The 22,834-nt window shown below is 39.5% G+C and overlaps 1 protein-coding gene across 1 annotated transcript in view; it reads right to left on the bottom strand.

Moving 5' to 3' along the window:
- Positions 1–8,057: 8,057 nt before the first annotated feature.
- Positions 8,058–22,834, bottom strand: part of KPNA3 (karyopherin subunit alpha 3) — a 51,784-nt gene continuing 37,007 nt past the window's right edge. Inside the window, exons 8-17 of the mRNA XM_075489855.1 lie at positions 20,313–20,399; positions 19,747–19,916; positions 18,564–18,608; positions 15,851–15,982; positions 14,530–14,658; positions 12,701–12,805; positions 12,494–12,565; positions 12,234–12,396; positions 11,224–11,318; positions 8,058–8,704 (exon numbers count right to left, since the gene is read on the bottom strand). Of these exons, the coding sequence (XP_075345970.1) occupies positions 8,606–8,704; positions 11,224–11,318; positions 12,234–12,396; positions 12,494–12,565; positions 12,701–12,805; positions 14,530–14,658; positions 15,851–15,982; positions 18,564–18,608; positions 19,747–19,916; positions 20,313–20,399 (1,097 nt within the window). The 3' untranslated portion in view covers positions 8,058–8,605. The remainder of the gene's footprint in view (positions 8,705–11,223; positions 11,319–12,233; positions 12,397–12,493; positions 12,566–12,700; positions 12,806–14,529; positions 14,659–15,850; positions 15,983–18,563; positions 18,609–19,746; positions 19,917–20,312; positions 20,400–22,834) is intronic.

The following is a 22,834-nucleotide window of genomic DNA, read 5'->3' on the forward strand; positions in this document are numbered from 1 at the left end:
CTGCAAGCCTCCAAAGCGGCTGGGCGCCCATGCTGCTGTGCTACGGACCAGCTATGTCTGTCCCACGTCCCCCCACTTGCTACACGGCTGCACAACGCTGCGTGCTTTCCATCGAGGGCCAGGGATGAGGGACCAGGATTTCTCTCACCAGGGTGGCCACAAGGTAGTGGGGAGCAGGGGCTTGGCTCTGCCACAACCATGCAAAGCTCTTGCCTGGGAGGTGGTTTTCAGCCTGCAGAGTGATGTTCCACTTCAAGCCATTTTAGCAAATTTGGGCATTGCTCTGTGGGCACAGGAATGCCAAAGGCATGACTATAATATGTGTGACAGATCGATGATAAAACTGGGGCGAGATCCCTCCCAAATAAATTATTTTCCTGTACTGCAACCAGGCTACAACTGCCTGTTCTCTGCCCAGCTCATGCAGTCAGGCACCAGACTGGAGGAGTCACTGGCCTCATCTCCCATCGCCCCGGGGAAATGCAACTTCTGGTACCCACCAGGCAAGAGGAGGTGCCAAGAAGGCATGGCCATGCCCAGGTCTGCTGGTCACTCCCCCGCTCCCTCCCATGAGTCTTCACTGACTTGTCCTTAAACAGGGTGGAAGATAAAGGTTGTGTATTTCTCTGGTGACTCTCTCCCTGTCTGTAGGAGATTTTCTAGCATCCCTCCTAGACTCCTTTGCGGACTGCATTTCTTGTCTTATTCCCAGTGGCTGTGGAGACCAATCTATTCCTTTCAGCTTTGCAGCTGCCTTTCATATATTTAAAATGTTAAGCCTCCCCCCAGCACTTTCTTCCAACATTATACTTAAGGAGGCTTTAAAGTCTGAGTTTAGGTAGAAGATGAGGTCTAGGCTAGGACATGGCTCTTGTGGGAGTTTGCTCCATCCTCTTCACCCAGCTGATGGGAAAGATGCTTTCTGGCAGAGCTGGTGGTGCTGGAAAGCTGGAGATGTCATCCAGAAGCTGCATTGATAACCACGACGATCCCTGCAGAGCTGGAGGAAAGCTGTTGCACCTTGAGGTATGCTTCTGGGCTCTTTAGAAGGTGGCAGGTCCTTGGTGCTGGGGCAATGCACTGCATCACGTGGTGTTTGAGGCCAAGGACTTCATTGTCCTTGGGGCAAGTGTCCCAAGCTGCTGTTGTCCCACGGGGGAGTATGTGTCATGGAGCCGCAAGCTGCCAGGACAGGCGGTCTCTCAAACATGTGTATGAAGATGCCACCAGGAGGCTTCCCCTGGTGAGGAGTCCCAAAACCTGGAAAGCTCCAAACCTCCCCTGTGACCTTCAAACCCAGAGCCTGACTGTATGAAGCTTCCCAAAACGCTTTCTTCACCTCCCTTCTGCTGGGAGCATGAGACACAAACCCAAATGTACTCAAATGTAAGTACATTGAGGAGCGCGTTTTCCCCGATCTGCTCAGGCTGCCAAACCGAGACTGCGATTTCCAAGACGCCCTGGGGGCGAGGTGCCCTGCTCCAACACCTGCCAATTAGCAGGCGGCAGGTTACAAAAAGGGAAGCTAGATTTCAATGTACAGTCCACTGCTGCCAAGTGGCCACCTTTACCCCCGGCAAAGGCGAAATAGTTTATTCCTTGGTTTTTAGCAGAAGGGTCGTGCGGAGGAGGAAGGCGGCTGCCAGCCAGAGCTCCTGTCCCAACAGCACGCAGCTGGTCATTGAGCTACTTCTCCCAGGTGGTTTTTCATCTGTGAATGAAGCAGAAGTGCACACAGGAGCTCTGACTGTAGCAGTCCTGCATGAGCTGAGACCAACTAAATTCCCGACTTGGCTTTTATCTCCTGACTAAATCTGGTGTCGGTAAACTAAGCTCCTAATGCAGCGATACGCCCATGTAAGATGTTGCAAAGGGGCAGTTTTTAACCTCTTATAAGTTAGCAGTCACCTTCTCCAAGGTGCAAACTGCCACCCAAAGCCTCTTAAGGAGCAAACCACCTCAAGTCAGTTGTTCGGTTCCCAGAGAGAAGCAGCGAGCCCTCCTCCATGCAGCTGTCTGCTTTGCAACTCTGAACAACTACACACAGAGTAAGTCAGGAGCAAGTTACGTGCACACCAAGTTTCTCAGGTGTAACGGAGGGGAATAGCCTGCCTTGGGACATCAGCCCCCGGGCAGAGCCTGCAGCCGGCAGTGAAACATGCCCAGTGAGGAGCTTTTACTTCTCTGCCACCACTTTTAGCTCTCACACAAACTTAGCTTGGAAGGAACATTGATGCAGTTTAGCAACCTGTTCTTTTGAAGATTTCTAAGTGAGAGGGGAGAAGAAAAGAGCCCCCAAGTCCTCAGTGTTAACACTTTAATGCTTGCAGATTTTCTCTTTGAGTAGGTGATTGGGGTTGGGGTAAGAGCAAAAAACTGATGGGCTCGAGGGCTCTGAGGAATACTAGTAGCAGCACTCCTGCAACTGGAAGCACGAGAAAAGCAGTCCTCAGATTACGGCAAGAAGAATCATGGAGTTAATAAACTTCCATTGCTAAACCTGTGGGATTCACATTTTCAAATTTGCTCTCCCATCTTCAAGGGCCGCATCTTTCTTCTATTAAATTTAGGCTAATATGGAACTGCTTAGGTCAGTAAAACTCCTGGAGTATTTCAAGAGCTCAGATGTTGATTAAAATACCAAATAGAGAGAAAAATGTGACCGCTACAACCAGTGATTTCTTCCCTTTCCCTCAGTTTTTAATATTTCAAGCACAGACCTCTGGTTGAGCTCCCCTAAAACCACCTCCCTGGATATTGATAGCCATGCAAAACTCAGTGCAGACACTTGGCTCCGTGCTGCTGACAATGAAGTCGGGTTTAAAACCCCAGCAGTTTGATAGCAGGGGGAGTAGGAACATGCTCCTGCTGCAGAAGCAAGATGCCACCTTGCTAAATACTCCCCTTGGGCTGCGCCCTTTTCTCAGCAAAGGGTTAAACATTTCTGCACAGAGCCCTGAAATGCTGAGATTACAGACAGAGCTGGAAGTGAGTATTATCGCTGTGTCCGACACAGTGTCTGCACATCCAGCTCCCTGTAAGTTCACAAATGAGCCCTTTGGACAGAATTTTTTCCATGTGAGATGCAGGTGTCAGCATGTGTTTTAGCAGCAGTTGAACCTTTTTTTTTTTCACTTCCTAACATGCAGAAAAAAGGTGGGCTTTTAAACTCTCATTTTTTTAATTTTGATCTTTAATATTTGTTCTAAACCAGTAAAGGCAACGGCTCAGAGACATGAAAAATGACAGGGATCGAGGGATGCAAAAGCTGGAAGTCTATATTTTTGAGGAAGCTACACATTTTTGTTTGTCTTTGATTTAAACATGAGAATTTGACAAGTCCGTTTGACAAGTCCATTTCATTCCCTGAGATTTCTTATGTACTGCTGTGCTCTAAAGAGCAAAAACCAAGACTACACAAACTGTTCCCAAAGAACGGATGTCAAATACTCTCTTTCACAATTACAGGGATGGGGCCTCACCGTGGTCATTTCTCCTGTAAGCTAGGGTCACCACGGCAAGGAGAACAGAAGGACTTTATCTCTTATTTTCAATATTTTAAAATGCAGGCAGTATCTAGATCTCAGGGAACCCTACTAGGATGTAGAAGTATGACATGCAGGGGAAACCAGCTGTAAACTACATCAAACAGAAAGGAACAGTGATGGGTCTAGTCCCAGGGCAAGAGGTGCAGCTTCCCTGAGCATTTCCCTGCACAAACCTAGAATTGAACTTGCTGAAGCCACTGGCAAGATATTTCAATTTCATCCTCCCTTTTCATGTATAGAGAACTTGTATGGGGGATCTTCTGGCTATGAGGTAGAGTTAAAAAAAAAAAAAAAACAAAAGGAAAAAAAAGCCACTAAGATGATCAGCTTGCAGATAATTAGGATGCAGACACGAGCTCCCTTATGCTTCATTTCAGCACATTAGAAAGATCCAACCACCACGGTCTTCTGCAGAACCCCATGTAGTAAGGAGGATGGTTAATCCACCTTCTGCATCTTCCTGCGTCCCTGGGCCCTACTTAATGTGCCTTGAGCAAACTGAAAACTAACCTCCTCCTGCAGTTCCCTCACCGTGCCCAGGGAAGAGCCTTCCTGCGGGGTATCTAAATCCTTCACAAAATTTTTCCTCCGAGGTTGTGTGGTGACGTTCACCCTGTTTTACTGCAGGTGGGTGAAGGCAGAGAGCAGTAAAGACTTCAGCCTTCATTTTAAAGCACAAGAATCATGGTTTTAATATTCTTAGGTGTGATGCACAAGCCTGTAATGTCCCCAACATACTTTTTTAAAACTAAGGTTGGAAAAAACCCAGTTCCTTTATAAACCTGTATGCTGCCCACGAAGGCTATCGCATGAATGCATTTGAAAAGGAAGCTGCTCGTGCTGCTGCAGCAGCAGCTGGAGATCTCTGGGTCTAAGCCAGCAGCACAGATCAGACCTGCCCCTTACTGCTTCTGCGGCAGGGTAACGTACACACAAACCAGAATCAGGAAAGCGCAAAGCTGCTCGAGTTCCTAACTCCGCATCTGAACACGAGGCAATTTTCCTGAGCAGTCGAAAGTAATGTACCACCCTGAAGCAGACCTGAGCAGCTCAGGTGGTTTCCAGCTCACCCTGCCTGCGCTTGAAAATCTTCCAAGGCTTTGCCTGTTGGAGCCCATGGTTTTCTACTGTTTTTTCCTTTTCTTCTTGGAAAGTGCTTTCTAATGGCTTGGCGTAATTTGCTGTCCTACATATATTTGAATAGAAGCATAATTATGCCACAAAAGGGAGTATTTTTTCTGCAACAAAATAGAAGGAACATAACACAACTGGGCTGCTTTGGTAGAAATGACTAATTTGAAACACTCAGAATCTAGAGGGCATTATAGATCAGATTAGAATGACAAAATGGGCCTGAACTACCATTCAGTCCACTGAGATTTTAAAAAATTTTAAAATATGCCCGTCAGTGGATCTTCTTACTCATTTCTCTGTTTAGCAGATCAAGCAAACAAAAGCAAAGTGTCTCTATTTTTAGAAGTATGGGGAACATTAAGGTATCCTCTAGGTTTTATTCTTTCTAAATAAGATGTCTCTTAAAATAATGCATTCTTTATTCCAGTGCAGTGTATTTCAAGTCATCTAGGTAGGACCTGCTGGATGATTAACAGGTTGCAAAAAACCAACACAATTCACAAGTTTCATTTTGTCAACTGAAAACTGAAGGAACCAAAGAGATTAAACTACTTTTGGAAATGGGATTTGGGTTCTTTTCAAATCTTTATCGTTTATATCCCCACAGAAGAGCATTTGCAAAGATTTAAATACGGCACTGGAAGCTCATCTCCATCATCAACCTACCCATCGAGAGAGAGGGGCTTCTCCAGGTGACTCACCCGACTGAGACGGAGCAAGGACGGCAAAGCCATAGCTGCAGAGTCGCAGGCAGTCTTCAAGCAGTTCAAGAGGTTTTCCTCCACTGGTGCTGTCACGTAATTAAAGCAGGACTGTACTAATCAGGGGGCTGCTGGACAATGCAAGGCTCTGACGGCTCCAATCTATCCCCGCGCGGCACCCCAATGGGGTCACTCGTGCCCGAGGTGAGGCATGCTGGCCATCCCTCCCAGCTACGGAGAGCCGGGGAAGGCTGGCCTCCCGCCTAAAGCCGGCCAGGGCGCACACCCCCTCCCAACGCGCACCGGGCAGAAGGAGCTGGGCCTGCTTCTACAGCGTCCCCAGCTTCAATTAGTGCTGAACCAGCAATCAGCCTAGCACTGGGGGCCTGGAAAGGATGTTTCTGGAGGTAGAAAAGGACGGTGAAAGTTCCTTGACACTATGGTGCATCTTCAAACCTTTAAACTGAAGTCACTATTTAATAGTCACGTGGATCAGCTGCAGCCCCCTTACCACGGACTCCTGTACACGTTTGGGAAACATCTCTTTAAAAAGTATAAAACTCCGTACTGGAACAGCATCCAAAGTTTCAGAGATGACTGGCATTAGCTTACTTTATTCATTCTTGTAACATACTTCAAACTTTGATGCGGAGTTCTGCTAACTAATGTCTAGTCAAAGACAAAAACCCCTAAGTCAATCAGTGAAGACTAAGCAGTTTCATAACCTTCAAAATAAGTTCTTGAATTTTTTTATAGTATTTGATAGCAGCTTTTTATTGGTTACAAAACCTAAGCCCATATACAAAATTAGGAACACATTTAGATGCCTCTTTGAAAGAACGTTTTAGTCTATTTTAACTGATAGTTTAAAAAAATAATAAAAACAATGCAATTTTAAACACTGTTCTGAAAACGTAAAAGTGCAGCAATATACTTTGTTTCCTTTATTAACTATGAAATGGTGCAATCCCAATCAAAAGCTGATAAGGTCACAACAGAAAGAACTGAGCAAACGCTTTGTCCCGCCTTACCCAGTTCTCCGATGTTCACTTTTAATGTAATGCATTGAGTGCAAGAAAAGGATCAAATCTTCACAGTACTGGAAAACTGTTGTTTCAGTATCAATTTGTATGTAATCTCTAGGGTCATAGTGAGCGCAGGCTGAACAGGGTATCCGTCAGTCTATATGGCATATAGGGAGACTAAATTGAATTAGAAGGGGGGAAATATTTGTTCACAATAACATCTGCTGGAACTCTAATTTCACAAAAACTTTGTGACCTTACCTAACTTTGACTTTTTATTGTTTAGTTTTTTAGCGAACACCACACAGTTTCAAGATTTTAGACTATAGTGTGTGAATAGGATGCAGTTACCATATGAAGCTTCAACTCAACTTTTGGGAAAAGAAAAAAGGCACAATGAACTTCAACTCAATTTTATGTGCACAAGAGTTGAAAAATCTGAGCCACCTTAAAGAGAAATTGATTCTAAAATTTATAAAACCTATAAATAATCAGAGGCCAAACCACTATATTAAAACAGATTATCTAGCAAGTAAAAATCTTGCAGTTTAAACATACGCTTGTATCCAGCTGGGATACAAGACAACTCACTCTTTAAAGTGGCTCCACCTTGGCAGATATATATTTAATGAATGCACACCTGCTATGCGTTGTTCATCAGTGGAAAAACAGCTGATCCACAAAGCTCTGATGGCATCTGTCCTTATCTTCATCACAGTAAATACAACCCACATCCAATAACTAAATTAGTTTAGATTTTTCTATCCCTTCACATCAATGCATTGGGAAATTACACCCAGTAAACAACAGCAACAAAACCAGTTTGTGTGACAGCTTACAGAATTTCAAAATTATCGACCTTCACCCCAGCAATACCAAAATCCCTTTGAAAATGACTGGGTCAGACGATTTTCCAAAAGCAATGACCTCACATACCTTATGTAAAGTTATTTAATGTGCGCTGCACATCAGGTTTATGCTGAATAACGGCAGCTTCCATACAGCCTCACACATCAACCAGTTTGTATCTTTTTTAATCATGTGAACAAGATTTGAGACTAATTTCTGAATTACTCTTCCAATACTCCAAGAATGAAGCTTTTAGGACGCTTCTAAGTAGTTGCTGGTTTGTTGCCAACCACATCATCATAAGCACTGGTTACTAAGTAAAAAATAGTTTAAGACTAAATTACAGTAAACATGAAAGCTCCACAGTTTAAACCCAATATAAATCAACCATATCCAATTATCAATTTAAAACAAAATATATTGACTACTGAAAGTTGAAAGCAAGATTCTTTTTTAACTAATACATTTTTGGACAGAATTTTTTTTTCTACAGTCTGGGACTCTTGCTTTCAGCTTAAACAGAAGTTCAAGTCCATAACAGGTTGTAGCTCAGGTAAAATACCATGCACAGCATTTGATTACTTCAAAACAGCAGGAACACACAGGCTGAAGTGAGTGGTCAAATAGGGCTCGCTGTTCTCAAAAATTAGGTATAATGGCAAAAGCTTTACCAGTCCAAATCTACAGTTCATTCTCCAACCCTGGTTTCTGAGGCAGTTAATGAACACACATCAATTACTGATAGCTGAAGTAGTTTTTTTGTTTGTTTTAAACTTAAGTGTTTAATCAATTGCCAAGTGTTTTTTTTTAAAGTTACTTTTATTTCAGTTTCACCAATGAAATTCATTTGGCTTGCATTTTTGAATCTATTCTTCCACATAAGTATATGAAAATATGTTTGTGGAGGACGATGATGGAGGCTCAGAGCAAACTGCGCCCCTGTAAAGTCTTCCAAAACGTACGCATCATACCAAAGTGTCTTGATCCACAGCGCACCATTTTCCAAAGAAGCTACTTTTCCGTGGAAAGCCAATGTGCCACCACTATGGAATATTCTTAACAAAACTGCAGATTGCGGTTGTCAGCATGTGGCACCAGGAAAAAGGCAAAAAAAGGTAGTTGGGACTGTTAAAAAGAATTCTGAAACAGTTTAAGAGATCATGCATATGCATTTACAGTCCATGTGATAGTGACGTTTGGCAACTGCAAAGTGACCGATACATGGCTTGCTTTAGAAGCATCAAAACGAAGAGGCATGTGTGTCTTGGAGCCTTTTGTTTCTTCACTTGGTAGCCATCTGGTGGTGCTTCATACTGGTGTGGGACAGAGAAGCTGCACTTTTTTGAACTTAAAAATTAAATTCTTTTGTTTGAAGGTTGGCTGTTGGGTCAAAGTTGTAAGTACCTCCTTGAGTGGCTTCAGGAATGAGACTGGGGTCTTCATCGATCTATAAAATACAACAAGAAAAATAAATGAGAGGCCAATTCCCTGCACAATTCAGTACACATAGAAGAGATTCACAAACGTTCATCTTTTCTTTTTGTTTAAATATTATTGCAATAAAATTAGATCAGGTTTTTTAATTCAATTCCTCAAATGCGTTTAAAAAAGAACACCACATCAACTCTGTTCTAATACCATTAGGGAAACAGAAAATTGTAATGGTTAGAGATTGGGCTGCTTCTGGGTCAAAGCAGTTGCTATTTTAGCTGTGCGATTTAATTTTCAATGCCAATTTTTAGTACCTCTGGAGTTTCTAATCACTAGTTGTGAATTCCAAAATTAGTTTTGTACTTTCTCCCGTTTTCTTTCAACATGAAAAGAATTTTTATCAGCAGCTGATAGAAATACTTATATAAAGTTTAAAAGAGTACTCAGTATCTCCTACCAGAATCTAAAGGATTTAGGATTACTCACTTCAGAGCAGTTTTATATAGGTCTCATAAGCACAATCTGAAATTTTTTTTAAACCAAAAGTACTTCATTACTCTATGGCTATAGAATGAAAGACATCAGTATCCAACTTCACCCAACTTCCTCAGAGCTGTTGGAATTTAGGTATTTACTTCCTCTAGGAACAGCAAACAACATGGTCAGTAGCACCAATACACACAACTTCAAACCCTCCCCATCCTCCTCCAAATCACCAGCTACATCCATTCTCAGAGGTGGCACATTCAGCCACCTCTTCAAACCAGGCTGCAGGAACCCATACGCTTCGTTTCAAACCACGTGTCATTCTGAAGCAGGTAAGAGCCCTTTTGTGTGGGGTCTAAATAGCTTTCTGAGATCTGGCCTTGGAGTAGTGCGGATGTCAGAACTGACTCACCTAAATTCTTTGTTTCTCTCTACTTTGGGTGACAATACCTAAATTGGAGGGAGAGATTAAGGCCTTTGGTGACAGCAACAATCCGCAGGAGGAAGAGTGGGGCTTGTCATGCCCAAAAGAAGATTGAATCCGGTTTCCAAATGCTTTGTAAAATGTTTGTCAGTTGATAAATTAGCACTTCTGCCTTCTGCAGGGGTACTACAAAGTAACGTTACCTGAGTTCACATGCCTTTAACACAATAAACTAAAGTCAGGAAACCATTAGTGCTGGTCCTAAAGTACATGCCTGTGCACTTCACAGGGCTCAGCAAAGGAGCAGATGGGATTAACAACGAAGGGATATCTAGTAGCCAGCAACATCTCATGAGAATACAGAAGATCCTGAAGTGACAGAAGGCAGGAATACTCCTGGCCAGTCAATCTTAACACTGCCAAGCAGGCTAACATAACCAGTCTCTTGTCTCCCTGGGGCAATTTGGATTTTTTTTTTTCCTGGGTTTTTTTTTTTGCACCAGTCCTCAAACGACAAGAGTTATTTTCCTACTTATAGTTACTGCCTGAAAATTTGTCTGGCTTTATGTTTTAATTCCTATCTCCCAATCATGGAATTCCTACAATTTCGAGTTTCAGAAGCCCCAGAAAACACGGTAACAGTATAAACAATAATCTGAAGTAGTCTTGCTCCTGAGTAAAGGAGGTAAATTCAGCAAATCAGGCAAAGATTAAAGGGAGTACTAACCTCACAAGGGCTATTTTTCCATCCCCACCAACTAGACTGTGCTCTTCAGTTAGCTACAGAAGTCTCAGAGCCATTATGGAGACTATTAGACACTGCTCACAGAATCATTACAAGCATAGGGAACTTTTCACATATCTTAATGTCTGGTGACTAACTTCGCAATCACATGATGGGCCCATGAATTGAAAATTAATGAGTCCTAAAGTTAGAGCTGGTATCTGGAGAGTTCAATTTAAGAGAAGAACTGAAGACAGTTCTGCTAGGCTGCAGAACTACAGACACCCTGGATGGCCTAGAAAAGATTATTATTATTTGTCTTCAAATTGCTTAAGTGCTTCTGAGGCACTCACAAGCAGCCAGTCACAGAAAAAGCTAGAACCCAAGGGTCAAAATACCTAATCAGGGTGCAACAAAGTATCAGATGATCTAGATCAATCAGCTGCAGAAAGTGTTAACAGTTTTGATGACTCTCTTCAATGCAGAATCCAGACTGAGCAATTACAGAGCTGAAATACAGAAATCTATCTGAAAGTAAGGATCCACCCCCCCACCCGCAAAGACTGATGTATGAGAAAGTAAAAAGGAGAGACAGAGAACTGTTTAGATTCTAATCACAAGTAATTACATGTCAATTTACATGTCAGTGTGATGAAATTAGGTCAGTGCCAATCAATTTATTAGGCAAAACTAGAGTAGTCATCTTGATGTCGCTAAAGAAAATTCTTGGTATTGAGAAACTCTTCAAAGACTTTCAATTATGGGAAGCTGTACTGAAAAAGGAGGAGGAAAACTGACTTCCCAGATAACCTATGTTCATGACAACTGGAACTGAGGAACAATGACAATGTACTAAGCTAACAGCACAGCACATATACTCTTCAATCTTGAGCATACTTACATCATCACCAGAGAAATACTGATCTATGATTTCAAATGCTAGTTTATAAATGTCTTCATTCTCATGCTGTTGCAAGGCTTCAATTTTCTCTAACCCTGAATAAAAGAAAACGGAGAAGAGTTTTATAAGTTTAAACTGGAGTTACTGACTACTTTGAGACTAAGAAAAATAATGAAACATTACTACTGAAACATACTATAAAAGATGTAGCTCAGTTTGCAAATACTATCTACACAGTGGCTATCTGTCTCTAAGAGGAAAGAGAAGTAGTTTGTGAACCTCTGCATGCCATAGAATATCCCATTTTATGAACAAGGGATAATGGAATCTTCTCTCTTTTTAGATGAAACTCTCTGTATTTAATTTTTTTAAGACTTCTGTCTACTACATAGCTTTTGTTTCAGTCATTGTGCTTTCTGTATATCACCAAAAGGAAGTGGAGACATTTGTGTGTTGGATACGAGTTTAAAACAAGGCGACAAAGCTTCACACGAAGAGCAGCTTAAAACACTAATCCCATTGTCAAACTGGATATGGAATAATACAAGGGAAAAACTTCCAGTATAGTAGGTTCTTCAGCATCCCTTTACTGCTATCTTACTATAATACATTAATTAGCATGTTAAAACTTGGATTGCAATATCCAAAAGATTCCTCATGCTGCTTTGATCTCTAATGAAATTATGATCCTAACAACTGCTTCGAAGGCAATGAACTGTGTGTTTTACCACAGAACAAAGTATATGCAATAATCAAATGAAAAGAAGTACAATTGTCATTTAAACCTAAAAAATACCTAAGCTACAGAAAGCTCCTTCAACAATTGCCTCCAACATGACCATCTCTGAACTAAATAGAAAAAAAAAGCTGTTTCTCTCACTACAAAAGTCTCACTTGCTTATTCAAATAGCCCATGGTAAAAAATGCTGTAGTAAATATCAACAGCAGCAAGGGGAAGACAGAATAATATCCAGCAAATTAAATTTTTTAAAAGCCTAATAAGCGCTTACCTCCACACTCTTCTATAATTTCAGCTATTGTGCTAGCCTCATCACCAGCCATTATCAGGATGTTTTTCAGACCATCCAGCACCACCTGTACCACTTGAGAATCCTTTACGGAGAGTAGATTGCAGAATGGTGGGATTACATTTTGCTGTACAAGGTATTCAACCTAAATAATGAAAAAAACTTGCTTTCAACATTGTGCTTCTTACAAATGGCTGCATGTGCAACGTTTTAGTGACAATTTAAAATCGCACTACACATACCTGATCTTTTCTCCCACTTATTGTCAAATTGCTAATTGCCCAAGCAGCTTCCTTTTGTGTTCCAAAGTCCCCCTGAAAAATAAAATTAGTAGCTCATTAAAATCAGCATGGAAATATCTGTCAAGCTTATTATTAAAAATCACAGACTCCTCGTGTCAGATTTATAAAAAGAGGATGACAACTTGCATAGCTGATAGTTTGACTGACCTTAGCCAGCTGGTGTATGATCATAGGGATTAGCCCAGCATCTATTACAGCCTGAACTTGTTGCTGGTTTCCTGCCGTGATATTGGAAAGGAACCAAACTGCTTCCTACAATTGGACAAAATAAAAAAGCAAAACACTTTTAAAAAAATAGTCAACAGATGAAAAAAAAACTCAAACAAAACAACCTCAAAACCTAAAATCGTACCATGACCTAAAGAGACCATGACTAAACAAAGCCTCCAGGTTTCTTCCCCAATAGCACTTTTAGCACACAAGCTTTTATTGCACTGTGAAAGCCAAACATAGAGGGGATCAATGTAAAATTGATATGATTAATTCACAGGGCCAGATTATTACTTCCACAAGGAGTGTCTCCATACACTGGGAGCAATACTGATTTAAACCTTATATCCACTTTGCATTGCTGGAGTCACAGCCATGTTTTAAACTGGAGATCAGTTTTGCAAAGAAAATAGGAAAACTGGTAAAACCTCATATAAAAAAGGACTTATCCTGTAATATTTGACTTAACAGCTCAGTAGTAGCTTTCTGTGCTGATACAAGGAAGACCAACTTCAGCTCCCATTTTCTTCCTGAAACATGAAGTGAAGCTCAGAAAGCTCATTCAAGGCCTCCCATCGGACAGGACCCTCAGTTCTGAGACCTTACTCAGCAGTTATCTCCTTCAGGTGTTTCATCAGCATGGCTAACATCTATCTAATGGCAGTTACAAATTCCTGGTTACAAAGGGGGATACTTGTCAAGGCAATCCAGAACATCTTAGAAAGGCTCCAATCTTAAGTAAAAAAACAAATAGATGTGGCAAACAGCCAGTTATGAAGTACTTCAGGAAAAAAACATAACGGGTTCCATTTTTTAGGGATGTGTAGCTGGCTTTTATTTATATTTGCGCCTCACAACATACACTTAAAACAAAACTCAAGGAATTTATAGACTCCCTTTATACAAAAATAATTCCTTTCTTGGCATTCAAAAGGAGCTCTTCATCATTCTTTTCTGAGAGCTGGAAGGGCAGGCAGAAACAAATCACAGCAGTTTGTACTGTTAAAGATAACTTCTTCAGACCTCTTGGCAGTTGACAGGGCCTGAAGAAACAGAGATTCTTCACAAAGAGTCTTCCCCTCGATGGTACGCTAAATAGGGGAATCACGTAAGCTAAACAAAATAGCCTCCTCCTCAGCCAGCCCCACCTTTACAGTGGAAGATAGCACGATGATTAATAAAAACACAAATAACGTGAAATACAGTTGTGGAAAAGAGGGCACTGATCACTTTCATCTAACTCCCCCTATTCCATCCAGTCCTTGCAGCAGTGAAGTCACTTCTGCCAGAATTAAGGAGAGGAAATGCAGGGACGGTTTTCAGAAAAGGACAGTGGTACTCCCTACTTCCTTGAAGGTGAAGATGGACAAGAGAACAACTCCACTATGAAAAGGTGGAGTGGAAAACCTGGATCAATCTTTACTCAAGTCACTGAACTCAATCAAAAATAACACTCTTTAGTTATGAAAAACTATAATGCAAGTTAGCCAGCTACTCACTTTGCCAATGAAAAAAAAGTATCATGCTCCAAAGCAAAAACCATCAGTCCTCCCAAAAAGCACTAGGCATCAACACCAATGCATGGATCCTCACTATGGCTGTTTGGCTTTAGCCCTAATTAAGCATCAGCCTCAAAGGCTGTATCTTTATACAAAATTACTCACATGCTGGAAATAATAGCTGTAAAAAATTCTTCTATAATCTTCTACAGACTACTGTTTTATTTCTTAAACAAAAAGATTAAGTTAGGAAGAAACAAATCATACCTTGTTTATCTTCTCTTTTGGATGTGTCAGGAGATTTGGAAAATAGGACAAAACATCACAATTGAGAACAACTTGTGTCTGTTCATCAGTACCAGTTACTATGTTGCCTACTGCTCTCAGTGCTGCTGTCTGAATATCCAAAGTGGGAAGGAAAAAAAAATTGCATGTTAAAGACACTGCTGTTACTTATGCTAAAACAAAGATCATTTTAAGACATCTCTTTATAAAAACACTTTGCAAAATACAATTTAGCACTTTATCCTCTCAGCTACGTCCTAAAAATGGTACTGTTTCATCAAAACAGAAACACACAGTATAGCACTTTACTGAATAGAGGCACTGCAGCTCAATTCAAAAAGTGTAGATTAGAAATTAAAAGAATATTAAAACAATAGAAGAGTTAATTCATCATGTATCTGATCTGAGATACAATTACATTAACTGTTTCTAGGCTTTGACTACGCCTGCCAAGGTTGCTTACTTCTCCATTCAGCTCTCCACTACAGACTTAAAAAACCCATGACTACTTTTCTTCTTACTGACTCTCAGTTGACTTTCAAAAATGGACTTTACATCATCTTTATGTATTGGTTAGTACATGCTTTACAAGTGACAGAATACTGGAGAGACTCCTTTTCATCAAGTGAACTGGTCTGACAAGGACACCTGACAAAGACAGCCAAGTCTCATCCAAAGTACAAACTAAACAAACACAACAAATGCACAGATATGTAAAAAAGCTCCCAATTACAATGGTTAGTTATAAAAATCAAGCACACATTAACTAACTTTTAGCTTCCCTTTGTCTTTTAAATTAATCAAACAAGCTCAGTTAACCTACCTTTTGTCGCTAATTAGAAATTTACTTTACTAAAAGGACTCAGCATCTCCAAATATTTTAACATTCAAAAGATCCCAAAATATGAATTGATTTCTATGAGCTATTCAGACAGAACATGCACAACCATGTATGCAGCAATGGAAAAGAGTGCGTATAACTTGAATTCTGGAAAACGTAAAATCTGTTGTCATTAAATATTTTAGGACTACAAAAGGAAGGCACCCCTGGTAATCACACAATGGAAGTTAATGTTTAACCTGTCACTTTACTTAAAACTGTATTAGAACTGTTTTGTCTCAGTTTTCTTTCATTTTAATAATCTTTTTTCCCCAGTGTAGGTAACGTTTTTTGTTCAGTTTTACCTGCAACAAATGTAGCTATAAATGCTCATCTCAGTACTCCACTAATAAATACTCTAAGGCACATTTTTTAGAAAATAGCTTACAAAGGACTATTCAATAGCAACTGAACCAGACTTACTTGAACTTTAACCTCCTGATGACTCAGAAGGGGAACTAGAAAAGGTACAACTCCTGAATCAATCACCATTTGTATCTGTTCATTTCCACCGTCTGTTAAGTAGGACAAAGCCCAAACAGTGTCCACAAGAATCTAGAAATTGGAAAGAACATGGTTTACACATTGAACAGTAAAATCCATATAATGGAGTCTTATTTAGTGATCAACATTCCACATGTCTGGGGGAAGAAAAGAAGAGCATGCAATTTAGTTACAGGAAAAACTCAAACATTATGACAAGACCTAATCAGTAAAATGTTAGATTATTATGTACAACTATGAAAACTGGGGCCATTTGTTCCGTAATAATTATTTCTATATGTCCTCTCTCAATTTTTTTTTAAATACCACATTTTGGTGCATAAAGTGACAGCATACAGCATCTCACAAAGGTCAACTGCTGGGCTTGATTTGCATTTCAAAGATAGACAACCAGCTCAGATAAGTAGTTGTGCTAGTAACTTTCTGAAGAAAATACCGACCCAGCCACCTAGCACTGCTATAATTTGTTAGCAGTGCTGTCTTTTGATTACAGAATACCTAAGCCCCCTTAGTCTCTAATCCATCTATCTACACCTTAGCATTTCTGATCCACGGTGCGGTTCTGAAGTGAAACTGCAAAGTATTCTGCATGTATGCCTTTTTTTGCCTTCATATTAAGATTACAATCCACAGCAAAGGAAAGGAGTTCTTATACCAACTAAAGGACTAGCAACTGTTGTAAGGCGGCAACTGTTCAAGCAAAGCGAAAACCCACAGAGAAATGACTATCATGCAGGGCAATCTTAGCATCTTAAAGAAAATAAAGACTAAGTCACTGATGACTTGACAAGGATGATTTGAGAGCCCTCAAAAAAAGAAAAAAAGTTACAGTCATTGAAAGATATTATCTGAAGCAGAAACAAAGCCAGCAGAAAGAGGGATATCCCATCACTTAGAGATGATGTTAGGAACTGCGGGAAGAGAAATCTGGACCCCACTGAGGACATCATCTGTTGAGGTACCTAGATCTACTCTACTTTTAAAACAGATACCCATTTAAAATTTCCAGCTATTAAGATAGCTAAACACTACAGTACTGAAACATAGGAAGGACTTTAAAGTCCTGACCCCCAGGCTGCTTCCACCCAGCTCCAGGGACTGGACAGCACAGACCTAATGCTTTCTTGACACAGCCTGCTGCTGCCCTCACCTGCTAATGCCACAGGGACAGCAGAATGTGCTGCAGTGGAGCCAGCATCGCCGCAGAAGCAGTGAGAGATGGTGCCTCACCAGTTTGCTGCCCCACAGCCCTGTTGGTGACGAGAGCAGCAGCCGCCAGAAGTGCTCACAGGACTGGTGGCTGACCTACCTGCATCACTGACTCATCTCCAAAGATAGGTTTGCTGCTCCAGTACAGAGAGGCTGGGACCAGACAGGTACCTCCAAACTAGCACCTGACTCTCACGATCAAAAAGACGGGTACCCTAATTGAGATCAGTCAAAACCTGGCATCACATAGTCTCATATCTACTTCAAGAAGCTCTCACACAATCATTGCTTGCAAAAGCTTTCAAATTTGGCAGGGGAAAAAAGCCTATAGGTTAGAAGTATGTTTGGTTTTGCTATGAATTTCCATTCAGGTTTGTCCAAATTACGAATTGGAAAGTTACCATGTGCTATCTCCCACTCACATTACACTGGGAAAACCCTGGCAAAATCCCAAATTAAACTGTTTGCAAATATTTTGTGGAGCCAAGCCCACTTCACCATTAAAAGAGCAGCAGAAACACCACTACCACAGCGTGGAAGTAACAAAAGACAGTTCCACCAATCTTATGCTCTATCCCCAGACCCACCACAAGGGTTCAATTCCTGCTTCCCTAAATTGAAGGATCACTATAGGGAGCAAGAGTCAAAGACATTACAAAGTCCTGACAGGATGAGGATGAGGAGGAGGAGGAGGAGAAGAGCAGCTCAGTATCCCTTAGTTACACAGATTTTTGTTCCTGAAGTCCCAAAGTAAGACTTCAGGAGGTAAGTCCACCCCTCTAGGACTTTACTCAGAAAATATATGTAAACCCATGGATCAGGAATGTGGGAAGTACTAAAGGTTTAGTATTAAAAACCTGAAGAAAAGTTGTCAAAGGTGCCACAAAACAATAGTTTATTGCTGGTTTTTTTAAGTATATTTTCGTGTGTGATTTCCTTAGTTAAACAGGTTGCAAAGTCAGGCACCCAACAGGTTACGAAAGTCGGATTTACCCATACGATCACAATATTTTATTGGACTGCTATGTAGAATTATACATATTTTTTCTACACATGCATTATATATCATCTATGCAAAATTATAAACTGGGGCAGAATTAAAGTGAAGCTGATGGTAAAGCTGGCACTTTAAATTTTTAGTGCTCAATTCCACAAGATAGGATTTTTTAAAAATGTAGTTTCTAATGTAAAGGATTAAAAAAAATCTTTTAGAAAAGGTATTTCAGAAATGCTGTTTTCACTTTCTTTTTCATGCTCTGAATTACTACAATTATATTAGTCTTCATATTTAATTGTGCATTTACTACTTAATGATAAGTAAATTAACACACAAAACCAAGTTTGCTACTTAAACAATCTTGCAGCATTTTCTCTCTAGTGGAAACAAAGAATTTAAATATCTAAAACTTTAGAAATTACTTACGTTTATATCTGTATGGTAAATGAGAACACACAATGCTGGCAAAATCTGAAAAGAAGTTCATCAGTCATTACAGTAGAATAAAATTGGCTGTACAATCATGAATCCAAGTACTGTAGACACAAAGCTTAGCTTGAGACTGCATTAGCATATTGCATTCACACACTTCCCAGCAGCTGGTCACTCCCTCAAAGTATGTATAGAAATATATATATTTAAAATTTGTAAAAATACAAGACAGTGCTATATTTCAAAGACACACAGCGAGCAGACTATATTTTGAGGGAAAACAAGCAAACAATAGAGATAAGACATCCCCCTGCTATTTTGAAACCTTTGTTACCACACAATGTAATGAAAATCATTACCCTAATATCAATATATAAAACCCTCTTGGATTAAAGTAGAATTTTATTTTTGTATTCATGTACAGAGAAAATATAAAACTGAGCCATGATAAGACTGCTTAGAACAGGGTTTTTTACTTGGTGAAGTATTACTTGTAAAAGTTTCCCCGTTCTCTGCTTTATTTTTAAGATTCCATTAAAGTTTAGTTGCTAACAATATTATACTTCACATGGCTTCAAAAACTATACCTACACTTTGGAATTTATCTTAAAATGAAGAACTTTACATACATTACAACTATAGTTCTAGGCAAACAGCATCACTTTACTAGCTGTGCCTACTCTATAAACACTGCATTTGCTCTGTTCACCCGTTTAAAAGGATCTTCAGATGCTTCTCTTCCTAAATGGGAACCTGGCATTAACTGTATGTTCACAGCTAGTCGAAACACAAACTACACTACATTCACTAGTTTACTTAAGTTTCCTCTTACTGAAAACAATTACATTTGAATACTTCTTATGTACAGAATCACGTTTGTAGCCTTTTTTTGATAAAAACATGAAAAGCTGAGTATGTTAACACTTTCTAGTGTGTTGTGTCCATTTTAATATATGGCTCATCAGTCTTTAGTCCTACTGAGTTTCAGATGTTACAAATACCTTTATTACAGCCTTACTAAGAAGCATCAAATTGGTCAAATTGCTTCATTTAACAACTGGTAAGTGGCACAAGACAGTGGCAAAAGACATGCATAAATTCATAGTATGACAATGTAAAGCATTTGGCCTCTAGCCCAGAGTATAAAAAATTATCTGTCTCGTAATTCTTTATTTACCTCCTGAACTGTCTCCATAGGCGGTGGGGGGTCCTTATTCCTGCAGAGATTTACAATGACCCATGTGACGTTCCGAAGGAAGGTGATGGGAATGGAGGGATTGATGAAGGACAGAAGAGGTTTGACAACTCCCAGTGATATGACATAATCTCTACACTGAGGACCATCACCTACAGAAATGAAAATTGTTGTAAAAGAAATTACATTAAAAATGGAAAATCCTGAAATGTATGCAATGACATGTTGGGATACTGAAATCCTATGTTTCCTCACCAATAGTCTACTACTAACAGTTCGTGTTCAGTTAAATATACATACGTACAGATATGTATGTATATTTTACAAGACACAAAATTTATCCTGTTAATATTTTGTGCAGCAGGTGATATTATTATTTAGAAAAAAATAGGATGTACATATGTAATCCTGGCCACATGAAAAATTATATTAAGCCACAGAATTTAGAGGAAACATAGTCACATATGATAATGCCAATGTTCAAAAAGTCAAATTCTAAAATGAAACGCTCCCTGAATTCGAATCATTGTAATAACAACAAGAGTTACCTATAATATTTCCGAGAGCCCAGACAGCTTGCTCACAAACATTCTGGTGTGGTGAATGAAGTAGTCTCAAGAAGAGGGGTACTGCATCTACAGAATGCAAAGATGGGATTTGTTTTTACTGGAACACGGTATATGCACAATACTTTAACTGATTAATACCAAACACTTCAGCTACCATGCCTTATACTAAGATACATGTTTCTATTATGAAAAGCATACAAAACCTCAGTTAAACATTTCTATACATATCTAGAGAGGGGAGAAAATAGACTTGAGAACAAGCAACTATTAAACAACAATGCTCCCCACGTTTAAACGTTTCCCCATATTTCTCAAAATTATATGCAAGAGCCTCAAGTATGTAGGTGCTAGATTTAATCTCCTGGTAATTCAGATTTTCCAGTTATCCAAGATCACAATAAATACCTAGCAGAATGACACGCCTACTCGTGCAAACGTGCTTCAAATCTTGACTTTTAAGAAAATAGCTTCCTCCCAAGAGGTGGCTATAGTTAGTTTCCATATGCAGTGAAGATTTACATCCATCTGCCAGTCCTAAGATATGTTTTAATTTGCTCTTATATAATGCAGGCAACATACCAGATTAATGAAGTGGTACTGATTTTAGGTATCAGTCTCTGCTGAATTGAATAAATTTAATAGAGCTAAGAAACCATCTCTCTACTATTCCCATGCACTACTTCCCTTCGGACAACCCATACTGTTTGAAAGACACTAATTCTTGCAGCAATTTTTAAAATCTCTATATGATCATACTCGTCCTACAGTCTTTCTGAGCAAAGTAAAATAGATCAGTTTATATCCTGTTGAAGGAAAGAATATTTTTTCTTGTAGAAATAGCTTCAAAAATTTTTAAAAATTGCAACACAATTTGTGAGCAACTGTGAATCAATGTTCTGTTGATAATTTAACATGTGATAATGAGCCAAAAAACCCTGATGTATTTTCCTGAAAAATACAGAGTGGTGAAGACTGAAGACAACCTAAAATTCCTTCCCTGCCCTAGATGACTAACTCAGCAATTGCCTACAACTGACAAGTTAGGAGGGACAGCAACACACTGTTGCTCAAGAACACTCACTCTGTTCTTGTAACAATCATCCCACTTCCATTAGCTCAAGTGGAATATTCTAGCTTCCTTCCCAGTGATTACTGAGATTACACTTCAGCCATATGTGTATTCAACATATTTCAGAGAGGAGGGTCAATTATGTAGTTTATATTAGATTGCAATCCTGGTATGCTTTCAAAAGCAGGAATGAAATTATTTCATATCAGCACTCCAGCAGGAGGACAGTCTGAGAAAGCATGAGTTACAGGTTATCTGATCTACTGCTCTCAAAAAATTAATTACTTCTGCTCCAAATTGGCTCCCACCAAGATCTATTCTGTGTATATAGTACTTTTCCTCTTTTGCTGGGCCTTCCAACTCACATCTGTCCCTCTTGATTGCAGGAGGCCTTCTTTTGTATTTAGGCTGCACCAGCCTCTTCTATAGCTGCAAGGGTCCATCGCTTTGTTTCCTCAAACCATCCCTTATCTAAAGGGAGTAGAGTTGGGAGGCTGTTTTCCCTTAGTCATCTCCCAGCCAAAGCAGCAAGACTTTTAGACTAAACTTCTTCCATTTTCTCTTCAGGAGTAAAGCTTGGAAAATGGTTTTTGCTTCTTTAAAGTAATTTTATCACATTTTCTTCTTTTCAAGCATTAGCTAAACAGATTTTGGGAGAGACATATTCCAGCCGGAACTTCTAGTAATTGTTCAGGTAACAGCAATGCTTTTGGCTGTGCTGTACATATTTTCACTCTAATTTTAATTTTTACTTTAAGATTTTTTCCAGATTTTTTTCTGCAAAGCTAATACTATAAACAGCTTTTTCATTAGATTCATTCATTCAAATACGATAACATTGTGGGACTTCAAAAAGGAAGAAAACAATGACTAACCAATGAACAAATTGGGAAGGATGAAAAAACTTGGGAATAGATTTTCAAAGTTACTTAGACACCAGAAAAGCAACCTAAAAACAGAGGTGCTCAAATCACATCAGGATTTTTTGAAACAAATTCAAGATGATGATTTTTTTTAAAAGGCTTTGGATTTTTACCCAAAACTCATTTTGATATCATTCTTATTCTACTGCTCCATTATCTTAACTATACAGAATCTAACAATTAGTGAGATATTTTATTAGCTATTAAAACATACAAAACAGCATTTTGATTGGAAAGGCAGGTTCATACACTTAAATAACTACGTCACCATTTTCCCATATAAAAACACTGAATATGAATAAGCCAGGACAATTTAATATATATTTGCTTATCTATAGTCTCCTGTCTAACAACAAAATGTTGTACTTAGCATAAAGGTGATTGTTTTAAGATAAGTGTGCTGATACATAAAAGCTGTATATATAATCCTGAAAAATTAATTTGAATAATTTATCTTCAATTAACTTTAGAGTTTATTTCTTATCTCTTTTCACAATGGAAGTCTCACT

This window comes from Mycteria americana, chromosome 1 (genome assembly GCF_035582795.1).
Source record: "Mycteria americana isolate JAX WOST 10 ecotype Jacksonville Zoo and Gardens chromosome 1, USCA_MyAme_1.0, whole genome shotgun sequence".
In the NCBI taxonomy this organism is placed as follows: Eukaryota; Metazoa; Chordata; class Aves; order Ciconiiformes; family Ciconiidae; genus Mycteria; species Mycteria americana.